Raw genomic sequence first — 12,304 nt, 5'->3', positions numbered from 1 at the left:
TCTCCCCATATTATCTTTTCAACCCAAAATGGGGTCGTTCATGAGAGTGATTCCCTGGAAGAAATCTCCTCCCAGGTTGAATATCTCGTCCTCATTGCCCAGATCGAGCCCTTCATTGAACGGGAACAAGTCAGGGGAATCACCTAACAAGTCAGAGCTTCCGTCGCTAAAAGACGGCGCCGACGACTTGGGGCTCATCGTGAGGAACTCGTTGATGTCGAGATCCTCGCATTCGGGAATTTCCCCTCCTTGCAACTTGTCACTGAACTTGAAGGGGGAGTTTCCCATCTGGGGGTCGAATATCTGCGGGACCTGGGGTTTCGCAAGGTCGTCCTGGACTCCGAAGCTCGGGAAGGGAGTCAGGTTCAGGTCCGCGAACTGCTGCCCCTGCGAACTTTCAGCGGGAAATTCTTCGTCCACGAACATCTGACCAGGGCTCTTGATCTCCTGCTCGCTGAAGCGTAACTCGTCGATGGGAGTTTGGCGGGCAATTTTCGGCGCGGGGGAATTTATTTGGGGCGGGCTGATTGGTGGTTCCGGCTGGACCTTCATGATCTGGTACTGGGACTTTTTGTTGGTGACCACGGTGGCCGTGATTGGTCGCTTGCGGTCCACCGGCTTCTTAATGTCGATCTTGATCAGCTTGTTGCTTGGTGACGTCACAATAGTGGGTTGTGATGCTACAACCGTGGCGGGTGACGTCATCGCTACTCCCTTTCCACTTTGATGGGCTTCACCAGTGGGGGGCACTGCAGAGATGTAAAAAATGTTATAAGGTATTTCTATCAAATTTAAAAACTAAACAAAAAATATTTAGTAGTAATATTTTCATAACAATAGAATCAGTTTATATATTACGTTTAATCGAAAATAAGAATTGCTTTTTTTTCATGTTTAAGCTTGTTGTTTAAGCTGTTATTTTACAAATTACAGTTATTTGCTTAAATTTTCAACTATGCTCAAAATATTAAAGTATGTTATAAAGCATAAACTTGAAAATAGTTTTTATATAGCGTAAATTTTAATAATTAAGTAATTTGGGGAAAAACTAATTAATAAAACAGTTTAAGTACACGTTTAAGAACGAATTAAAATAATCAAAAAAAAACTAACATTTTTCTAAACATGTATATATTTTACTATTACTTTGCTAATGAGAAAGCTACTTTTTAAGTTGTACTTTTGTTAAAAACTTGTGAAAGTTATTTATTTTGAAAAACTGATAAAAGAGGAATATCATATCAAGAGTTTTATGTGACGTTTTTCTAAAAATACAACTTTTTCAATGATAAATACCACTTTGAAAGGTCACTTTAACATATAAAGGTGCTAGATTTTCATTGAAAACTTTTGTATTTTTGTTGTAAATATTTTGCTATTAATACTTTTTTTAATGTCATCTAATTTTACGCTTGTAAAATTTTTGACGTATATAATATTAGTTTGAAAATTATATTCAGCATTCTTTTATATACAACTTTGGTATTTTAAAGTTTTGAAAAGAAACAGGTATGGAAAGTAAATGTTCTTAATGATATGACAATTTATTTCAAATCAATCACTGAAACCATGTCTTTTGTTTTTATTCTTTTTTAATTCTGAAAAACACTTAATTGATTTTTTGTTACCGTCTTTGTCATGCTTATTTAACACAACATGAGAAGGAACTAAATAACAAAAAACAAAGTTTTAAACAAAACAAAAAAGTTAATTGTGTGAAATTTGAACCACAGAAACTAATTACACGTAATAAGCAGAACAAAGCAGCTGAAATTTTTCGGCTCAAAAATAACAGCGCCCCAGGGAAAAATTAAAAAGTTTCAAATTTCCACGAAACGCAAAAATACCAGACGTGATCAAACACTTTAATAACGTCATAATGCAATTAAGTTAACGGAGCCGTTTTGTGGTTATACATAGAATTTTAGGTGTTCCCCAAACAACGCTACTAAGTTGCGTTTTATTTTAGTTTACTTATAAGTGCTAAGTTTTTCAACTTTTTTATAGAGATGTTTTGTAAGAAAAATATTTCATAAAAGTAAAGCTACTAGTATAGCGACGTATATTGACTTACACTAAAGTGACTGATTATAACCAGTACAACATTTTAATAAACAATACTCTAAAGTATTTTATAAACTATTAAAATTTGTTTTGAAGAATTAAACAAAAAGTTGTTTTATATCAAAAAAAGGTTTTATTATTTTATTCTTTGATTATGTTTTTTTTAAATTGTATTTATTTCAACTTAAAAATTGTTTTCTTATATTACCATAAGCAGTAGCTTTCAACTTAAAAAGTAATAAAAAATTAATTTAAATACTTCGAAGTTTCTTATGCACTTAAAAAATTGTTTTGAGATTAACTGGCTTAAAACAGTAAACAAATTTCATTATTAGTCATTAAGTTTACATAGTATTAAACTGTTTTTATTACTAATAAGCTCTTAAAACAGTCAAGGAAGTAATTAGCAAAACAATTGTTTAACGATTGAAAGTGGTTATAATATAATTATGTAGTTAATAACAACAATACACAGAACAACTTCAATTAAGCTTAGTTGCATTCAAATTACTTACATAACAATTTTTTTGCCACATACTTAGCTTTTTCAAATAATTTAAAAAATTATAAGGAAATAGAAAATTTTACACACAGTTTTGCAATATCAGGAAACAAACAGTTCCATTTAGCGGCTATTTTGTCCGCCAACACAAAAATGTTGGGATTTTTATAAAAACTTCGAATAAAAACTAATAATTTACGACAACTATATTTCAAGACTAAAAACAATAACTTCCAGATTCTTAATATAATAACTAGCATGTAATTAGAATCTAAAAGACAGTGACATGGCTAAAGTCTACTTAAAGAAAAATAAAAAATAACATTTTTATTGAATATACTTATATAACCTAGTACTGTAATCAGGCAATATACATCAAACAATAGAACCTCAACGCAAGTAATACATCAAACAGCTTACAAAGTCTGGCAAGTATCAAATTATTCTATCGAAACTTTTTTATTTTATTTGTACAAGGCAATAGATGAATTGCAATTGTTTATTATTACGAAAAAATTCAAGTATTTAAAAAAATATAATATTCTTAAAATTTTGAAATTCAGCGAGTCAATATCAAAATGTTTATAAAGTCTAAAATAATTTTAACAGTTTGTCTTAGTTGCCCCTTATTGTTATAAAGGCATAAGTTATCATCTATATGTAACTATTCTTTTATACTACTAGCTTTAAACAGGTTATTTTCTTCAAGAGATCATTCTCATAACTAAAAGAACCTCAAGTGATATCCCTTTCTTAGTGATTGAATAATGATAAAATTCGAAATTAATATTAAGAGTAGGTTTACTCATTTCAATTTAAAAAAAAAGACACTTCATGACTATTACAAATTATACTTATTAAACTTCTTAACATTTGTCAAATCACGTACCTGCAACGGCAGATTTGTGGGTATTTCCCTCAGCTGAAGAATCTTCCGGGCAGTTTTGCAGGAGCTCGCGGACTTCGTCGCTTGTGCAGTAGACCGGAACGAGCTCTCCGGACTCCTGGTGCCTGATGAATATCTGCTGGTACCCCTCGCGATCACCGCAAGCGGCGTTCCCGACGTCGATGATGATCTCCTGGCCCTCTGCATTTTGAGCAGCCTCTCCAGCGCCTCCCGCGGCACAACCCTTCGCAGGTACCTCGCCGCACCCCCAGTCGCCTGGCAACCCTCCCGTTCCTGGGTGAAGAAAAATGACAATTAGCACAAACAAAGTGTTCAAATAAAATACTTTTAAAGTAGCTATTAAGTGTTAAAGTGAGGCACTAGTTGTAACATTAAAATAATTGAAACATGGTGATACCCGAAACTATTAAAAAACGAGGCCACAATCTAAAATTAGGTGTTGAGCACAAAATGCTAGTGGTACGTAACGGAAATCAAAATTAATATGTAGTCTAATAAAAAATCAAAATGCTTAAAACTAAAAAAATATCAACGAAAACCAACTTCCTTCACTTCCAACTTTATTTTCTTCCCCTCTACGATTTCCTCGCATCCTCTCGAATCTTTCAACTCGCTCGAGTGTACTTGCTCTCGCTCGGCCGGCTTGGAGGCGATCAGTTCTTTCTGCTGCTGAGAAACGAAGTGTCCCCGAGACACTGCTGGTTCGGGTGATCCTGCCTGCTTGCCTGCTGCGATCGAGAGCGTTCCGACTTGCTGAGTGGACAGATTGGTCGATGGCGCGAAAACGAGCTTGGAAGTCAAATTGGTGGGCGGTGATTGGACGGACGTGATGATTACCGGCTTGTGGTTGGTCGGGTGGTTCTGGACGGTTGGGCGCGTGGCGATCGGACGGCGGATGGTCAGCGGTGACGGCGAGACCTTCATGACCTTGCGCGGAGTTTCAGCTTCTTCTTTTATTTCTGTAACAATATTATAACATTTTTGTTTTGTTAACAATTAGGTTAGATAAGTTTTAGTGCTATAAGAACTTTTTTTAAACCTGTTAAAATTCTAGCTGTAAGCATAAATGTCAACAGAATTAATTAAAAAAAACAGGGAAAGAAATTTTAGCAGTTTGTTAGTGGTATAAATACTTTGGTTCCAGTTAAAAGCTAAATGTTAGAATCTTAACAATTATTTTAAAAACCAAGAATGAAATAAATTGGGTTGAAAATCACCTACCATTTTGAAATATATGTTTGAACAATGGCAATGTTTAATTATTAACATTAGTTTAACACAACTAGTTAATTTGGTTCGCATTGCGAAATAAACAGAACAAATAAGTTTGTGAACGTACTACAGAGGATAAACTAGTTCAAAAAATGCAATGTTTAATTAGACCTGTTGAACTTTGATTTTGTTTGCATTTTGATATTTGCTATTAGTAAACAGGGTTATACGCAAATAAGAAGATAAAGTTTTGAAATAATTAACTGGTCGGATTTAATTTTATCGAAATTAAGAACCAAACTTTTAAAGCTTTAAGTTAAAAAAAGAAGTATAAGCCTAGAGAAATTTTTTTAAAAAAACCGAACAGGCTTCAACTGACAACTTAAATTTAATTGAAATAATTGTCTTTTTTTAAGGCTTATATTTACCAAAAAAATAATCCTTTAAGATTAGTGCTTATATTTACTTTAAAATAAGAGGAATTTTGACATTAACTTCCTGTTATTTTTTACTTCATTTAATTGAAACAAGTCATATTTAAATAAGTCATATGACTAGCAAAAGCCTCATAAACAAAAAAAACAAATTTTGTCAATTACAACAAAAACAAACTGGGAATTTTAACAGGAGAGTTGAAAAACTTAAAGTATTAAATTATTTAAAAAAAAAACAGTTTTATACTTGGAGAAAACCTTATCAAAACCAAATAAGTCAGCTTCGACAGAAAACTTTAGAATTTTTTTAAATAAAATTTTAATTTTATCAAACAACAAACCCGGAGATGCATTGTCTTCCTGATTCTTCTCCTCCATGATGTCGTGCATCTCCTGCTCGAAGTGCTTGATGTCCGCCACCTGCTCCACATCCTGCAGGCCCAGCTTGCTGCTGAGCTGCTCCACTTTCTCCTGGAGCGCCTTGATGGCTCCGACCAGCCCCTGGTTGAGCTGAAGGAGCCTCTGGCTCTGTTGCGAAGGTATTTTTGAATTAGTTACAAAGCTTTGTTTGTTGAACTTTAAATTTTCCAAAACAAAAATTCTTAAGTTGCCTAAAATAGGAAAGTAGTTTAATCTTTGTAAGTGGAACTAAATTTATTCTAACAGGAATAAGTTGAGCAAAAATTTAAAGCCAGATTGTTTGTAAATTCGTTGACAAGTTTTTCATGAGTATAAAAAGATTTGTCCTTCATAAGTGTAACTAAATACAAATCAAAGTTAAATAACACATTATTACTTATGACAGTGATGAAGGGCAGATTTATAAATTTTTTTTGGTTAAAACTAGCTGGTTTAGAAGGTGTAAAAAATGAGTAAAAAATGTGGGCTTTTGAAAATCTGTAGATAGTTAAATGCTTAATATTTATTTAGTTACAAGCTGTTTTCAACATCAAATAGTTAAATTAAAAACAGTTATGTATCTTAAAAATAATTAAACTAACAGTGTGTTTGAGTTCGTAATTAGATTGTTCCAATTCTTCCATTTTTTGTTTCTTCCTGTCTCTGGCAGACTGGGCCGCCTGCCTGTTTTTCCATTTTCTGTTGAAAATCATTTTTAAATTAAATATTATTTCATTTTAAATAGCTTTTGTTTTACTTATTTGTTTCAAAGGAACTGACAATGCTCAAGTTAGTTTTAACTGACAATAAATTTTCACTTGGTTACAAATTATTTGTTTTTTCAATTATTTAAGTTATTTATTTATTTTTAATCTAGTAAAATAAATAAGATTACAACATGTTAATGTAGCTTATTTTAAAATGTTAATCCATAAGCTTAAAATTAATATAATTTAAAATTAAACCCTTAATCCAATTAAGCATAGGATTAAAGAAAATTCTAGAACGGCGTACAAGTTACAATATCTTAAAACATTTTTAGGTCTTATGTAATTCTGGAACAAAGTTTTTGGAATTCAAATAAAATATTCAAATTCATATCAATCAGGTATGCCAAAAAACACAAAACAACCCCAGAGTGCTTTCAAGGGCCACTTGAAACAAAGTCAATTAAACTGTTGTTTAAATTTTAAAAGCCATCAGTCCAAATTCTCAAGTGGGCGAGGCAAACAGACAAAACATTGCATCAGGCAGTTTTGAAATAAAAAATGATTTGATTGCATGTTTAAAATGCTGACTAAAATGTTTGCTGACTTTTCAGAGTATTTTAAATTTTAAAAGCAAACTGTTAAAGTTCTACTGAAATAGAATAAAATTTTGTTTTAATGAGAATACATCGATTTTCGAGTGTGACCACACCATTGTGTACATTTTTCAGTATGAAAATTTTTTAACTAAGCATTTATAATTTGTTCCAAAGTAATAAAAAATAACCACTTATTAAAAATAGGAAATTAGTTGAAAATCTAACTTAAAAAAAAAAACAGTACATATTAAAAATATTAACAAAAAAACACTAATTACACTATTTTTAGTCATAATTTTTGTATCAATCAACCTTATCAACCATTAAGGTTACTTATGAAAAGAGCAAATTTAAAAGAAACCTGTTCATTAGAAAAAAAATACTTCAGATTATAAATATTAACTTCAAATTAAAAGTTAATAAAACTTTTAACATTTACAAAAACTGACTTGTAGTTAATTCTTGAGAGCAAATATTAATTTTGGTATAAAAAATGTTTGCATACTTATGGTCTTTCTAACTATACTGATAATTAAATACAAATTTCTAATACTTATCAAAAAAATTATCATCTTGAAAAAATTAATTTGTTGAAACATATATCTTGTATTAGTATTATTATATTTTTTGGTATTTTTAATTAACTTTTTGGGTTAATAAAATATTATTTTATTTTATAAACCATTAAAAACTTAAACAATAACTTTTTTAATAAAAAGCCACATAAACATAGATATTTTGAGTGAATAATTTATAAAATAAGTCAAACTTATATACATATGCTATAATGTGGGCACACTTAATTAAAAATAAATTCTGATTAAGTTAAATTGCACTAATTTAAAAAATTATAAATACTAACTAATCAAAAAATAGCTATCAAAAATTTCAGTAATATAATAACCAATCATACATAATTACTTTTCATAAAAAACTACACTTAAGCTAAAATTCAGCTTATTAACTACAAAATATTACTATACTAAAAAAAACACTAGTAAAAAAGAACTTAGTTTCAGATTAAACTTTTATTGAAATCGTAGCTATAAAACTAACCAACTTAAAATATAACATATTCAAAATTTAACACACCTTCTCATGACTTTTTCTTCTTCAGTCAGATGGGTCAACCTTTTCCTTTTCTTGGGGCCTGGTCCTCTGTTACCAAGGCCCTCTGCATAATATGGGACTTTTTCATCAGATGATGAGGGCACTCTGATGAGACTGGTTGATGGGGGAAAGTTGAGCATTTTGTTGTTGTTATCAAATATTGGACCGAGTAAAATTACAAGTATTAATAATAGGTTTGAAAAGGCTGAAGAAAATATTTGTTTCCTGTGCTGTATGCTAGTTAACATAAGTTGTCTTCATTGTAACTTAACAATACTAACTACAAAACAGATGATGTGGCCTTCATATATGTTAATGCAACGTGTAACTTTGTGATTGGCCAATTCGCTATTGCATCAGTTGCTCTTTAGCGCCTACTAGTAAATGTAAATTCAAAGTGTTTGTAATAACAAACAGGGTGTGTTTGTTTTACACCAGGGCTGAATTATAAGTTTAGTTTTGAAAAATTGTAAAAATGTTGATATTTTCTTAAGTCAATAATAATACGTTTTCAAAAGAAGTATCAGAAACAAACTAAAATAAATTAAACAAACTTTAAAGTTATCATTCAAATTACTGGGAAATATATACTATTTGAAGTAATTTTTAAAGTGTGAATATATATTTTTTAGGTAGAAAAAAATATCAAATGTATTATTTCCAAAAAAAAATAATTAATTATAGAAAAGAATTAATTTTTTTAAATACTTTGTTTTGAAATCAGAAAACTAGCTATTATTTGGTAGTGAATTGTAAAACTTTTTTTTCTACCAACGATACTAATTAAATAAGTATTTTAGTAATGTAAAAAAATATATGTTAGATTTGTTGTATAAGATAAAAACATTATTACAAATAAAGTTCCCATTGTTTGTATAATGTTCAAAAGAATGAACAAAACAAATTTTAGAAATAAGTTATTACTTAAATATTACTAAAATTATAAGCTATTATTGTAAACAATAACACATTTAAGAACTATAGTAATAATTCAATCAGAGTAACTAACTTCAAACGAAATTAGTCACTAAAACTATTTAATATACAATAGTTGCTATGATTAAAACAATACTTTAAAAAAATACTATTGACTATCAAAAAATAATTAAACCTTTGTTTTTTAGTTAATATACAGATATAAGAAATATTGAAATAGTTTGGTTGATAACTCCGCACATACTATCTTAATCAAAGTTTATCATAATTATAATAGTTTAATAAGCATATGCAACTACAGTTTATCAACTTACGAATGGCTAAATCAAGTGATATAGTTTCTTTCTTAATTTTAAACAGATAGACTAACCTTGACAAAAAGGGTCAAAAAATATAAATTTTTAAACAGCTATATTTAACAGAACAACTGATTTATAAGCTCTGCTTAAAAAAATGTCAGGGGAAAATGACAGGACAACTTTTTTAATTTTTTCTAAATGTCATAACTGAAACATACAAATGTTATTAATTAAATTATTTATCTTAATTTTATTTAAGATAAAGGCCATAAGGGGGTGAAGCACTGTTTACATGTTGATTCTATTTTAAAGATCTTTTACTTAGCCAACAATTGTTGAGGGTACAAAGTCGGAGAGCTCAACAGGTTCCTTATGGAAGGACCAAAGTAAACTGGCAAAAAAAGACAATTTCAATAAAAATCATTCTTCTCCAACAGTTTAAGCAATTGTTCTGAAACTTTCTTAGTTTACCTAAATAATAAACATTCCTACAATAGGATTTCTTTTTTTAATATTTATTTTGATTTGGTCAAAAATATATCTTAAGTTTCTTAATTTTTATTGTTTCTGTAAAACTTTTTGTATTATTTCAAGGAAGACTGCCTGTACATTTGATGTCAATTTATTCAAAAATTAAGAAAATATATTTTTTAAAACTTTTGAGAGATTGGTAATAAAAATTTATCTTTGTTTGTTTAAAAAAATTTCACATACAGTAACCTCTTGCATCTTTACGCACTCATGACGCTACACACTCTCGTTTAGTTAGCATTTTAGAATTCTAAAAATAAAATTTTAATTTGCTTTAATATTGCACAAATTAGGTTTATTGTATATTTTAAACTTAAAATATGTTTTTAAATGCTAACTCACATCTCTATATCTTTAGACTTTGTAAAATTATGTTCCTTTACTAACTAATAAACATTTACAATACCTCAGTATATCAGAAATTTTGTTAACAGCAAGAGATTAATTTAAAACTCTTAAAAAATATGACTTTGTTAAATAATGAAATAATAAGAGTTTAAAACACAAATAAATATTACAGCACTTATGCCCTGTATATGAATAAACATCTAAAAAAGAAATCTAATGAAACTTCCTAGCAAAAGGTAGCAGTGATACTTAATAAATATAGAGCTTACAATTAACACATCTCATTTGTTTATTATTATTATTAAAATTAGTAAAATTTTTCTACAAGTATTATTATTTTTTATAAACTTAAACCCTTTTTTTTAGTATATGTATAGTTTTATCTTTTATTTTCATATTTATAAATAAAGTAAACAAATTTTTTAAAGTGGAAAGGTCTCCAGTCTGTTTATAACTAAAAGCAATATCAAAAAACAACCATTATAGTAAGTATATTTGGTACCTCTCGTATCTTAACGCACTTTTTCTGTGGACACAATGTGCTTAAATAAGCGAGAGGTTACTGTATGCCTATATCTCAAAAGTTTTTTTTATCTGAGAAAAGTATGTTAAAATAAATATTACTATACGCTTTAGTGTTTTTAAAAACAATAAACAGAGATTTATACTTCTAGAGGAGAATCAATATAATTAATTTTTTCAAAATTTCATACCATAAATCAGTAGACAAAGTTTTGCTTAATTAGCTTATCAGTACTTACACTAAAATCTTACTCAAATAGAATTATACTTCTATTTGAGAAGTTATCTTATAATACTTATAACTTTATGCTGTTTCAATATCTTTATTTTGATATCTGTTGTGTTAATCATATTGTTTATAGTTCAATGCTTAATTTTTAAATTCATTTATAACTTCATTAAGTAAATATAGGTTTGTTTAACTTAATTGTGTTTTATCTCTTAACTTCAGGCAGTAGACTACTTATTGTTGTTGTAGAACTATTTATAAGACTTAACTATTGATTAAATTTAGGTTACCATTTTCAAAGCAATGAATAGTGCCTTTTTTAAATAATGGTTAATTTTTTATTAAATATTGTCAGTTTGTAATTTAATATTTAACCAGTTTAAGTTTTTGTAACAACTAACTGGGTTTACTTTGGTGATTACACAGCTGATTTGTTGGTGTACTTTTTAGTTTCTTCTACAAAATCACTTGTTCTTGGACTTAAGTTTCAGAATTTTGCCATACTTGGTGGTTTTTAATTGAGATTATGGTCTATCAACCCTATCTAACCTCATTGGTAAGGTTCTTGAATTTGACTGGGTGGATTCTGAACTGTCCCAAGATATTAGCCAATGGTTTTTAAACTTAAACAATTATTTCTTGTTTTTATTTATATGTTGACAATTGATTGATAGTTGTTAAAGAGACAAGTCATATAAAAAAGGGGCAAGTTTAAGGTAATGTACAGTACAAAGAAATAATTATTTCTGGTGATCGAGAAATTGCATGTTTCTTGATAAAAATATTACAGATTTTATAAAAATTTATAGACTTATGTTTTTTAAAAACAAATAATATAAAAACTCCTTTTACAGGGTGGCCACTGGTTTTTAAGGAATTTCTTTTAGATTTCCTTGGAGGTTTTTAAAAGATTTTGAATGTTTAGCACTGAATTATAGTATGTTGATTTTTCTAATCATTTTTAGTATAAAACTAAATATTATATGTTTTGGTTTTAAGAAAACAAATAGAGATCTCAACTACTGGTTAAGAATTAATGAATTAATTCTTTCAAGAATTTATTTAACTTAATTCTTGAAAGAATTAATTCATAAAACTAAATTTAGGTAATTGAAAACATACTGAAATTGACCTTATAATAAATAAAGTTCTAGATAACATAGAAAATAAGATTTATTGTATATGATATATATTTAATCTACATTTTACTATTTTACAAGTGAAAATAGTTCAAAGTTCAAGGTTCTTTAAGGTTGTATAATATTGTTTATTCAAAGGCCAGGTTTTTCACAATAACTATCAAACTACAGGTTTTTTTTAAGGATTTTTATACTTTATTTTTCAGATTCTAAGTTAAATGGCTTACTGTTTTTTTGGAAAAAATTCCACTTATTTTAATAAAATTGATCACAAAAACTTAATAAAAAGTAATAATTATAACTTTCATAAAAAGAGCCAACAGTTGGGTTAGTTAAACAATTTCTTTAAAATGTCTAGACTGAATT

General features: G+C 28.7%; 1 protein-coding gene across 1 annotated transcript; it reads right to left on the bottom strand.

The window, feature by feature from the left end:
- Positions 1 to 563: 563 nt before the first annotated feature.
- LOC145842068 (uncharacterized) lies at positions 564 to 8,201 on the bottom strand. Its single transcript, XM_082949442.1, has 6 exons — positions 7,917 to 8,201; positions 6,121 to 6,217; positions 5,461 to 5,647; positions 4,017 to 4,432; positions 3,456 to 3,746; positions 564 to 749 (listed from the first exon to the last, which is right to left on the bottom strand). The coding sequence occupies exons 1-6, from the start codon at positions 8,180 to 8,182 to the stop codon at positions 708 to 710; spliced, it is 1,299 nt and encodes a 432-aa protein (XP_082805568.1). The 5' UTR covers positions 8,183 to 8,201; the 3' UTR covers positions 564 to 707.
- Positions 8,202 to 12,304: the final 4,103 nt, after the last annotated feature.

Source organism: Thalia democratica, chromosome 8 (genome assembly GCF_965202585.1).
Source record: "Thalia democratica chromosome 8, ktThaDemo2.hap1.1, whole genome shotgun sequence".
Classification (NCBI taxonomy): Eukaryota; Metazoa; Chordata; class Thaliacea; order Salpida; family Salpidae; genus Thalia; species Thalia democratica.
The sequence above is the reverse complement of the archived record's forward strand: the minus strand, read 5'-3'. Positions and strand labels throughout refer to the sequence as shown.

What these genes read in the sequence shown, in the direction of transcription:
- LOC145842068 (XM_082949442.1), bottom strand. Translation starts at nt 8,182, where the DNA reads ATGTTAACTAGCATACAGCACAGGAAACAAATATTTTCTTCAGCCTTT. An exon ending in GAAGAAAAAGTCATGAGAAG is followed by an intron (nt 6,218 to 7,916) that starts GTGTGTTAAATT and finishes GATTTTCAACAG; the next exon opens with AAAATGGAAAAACAGGCAGG. An exon ending in CCACAAATCTGCCGTTGCAG is followed by an intron (nt 750 to 3,455) that starts GTACGTGATTTG and finishes ACATCTCTGCAG; the next exon opens with TGCCCCCCACTGGTGAAGCC.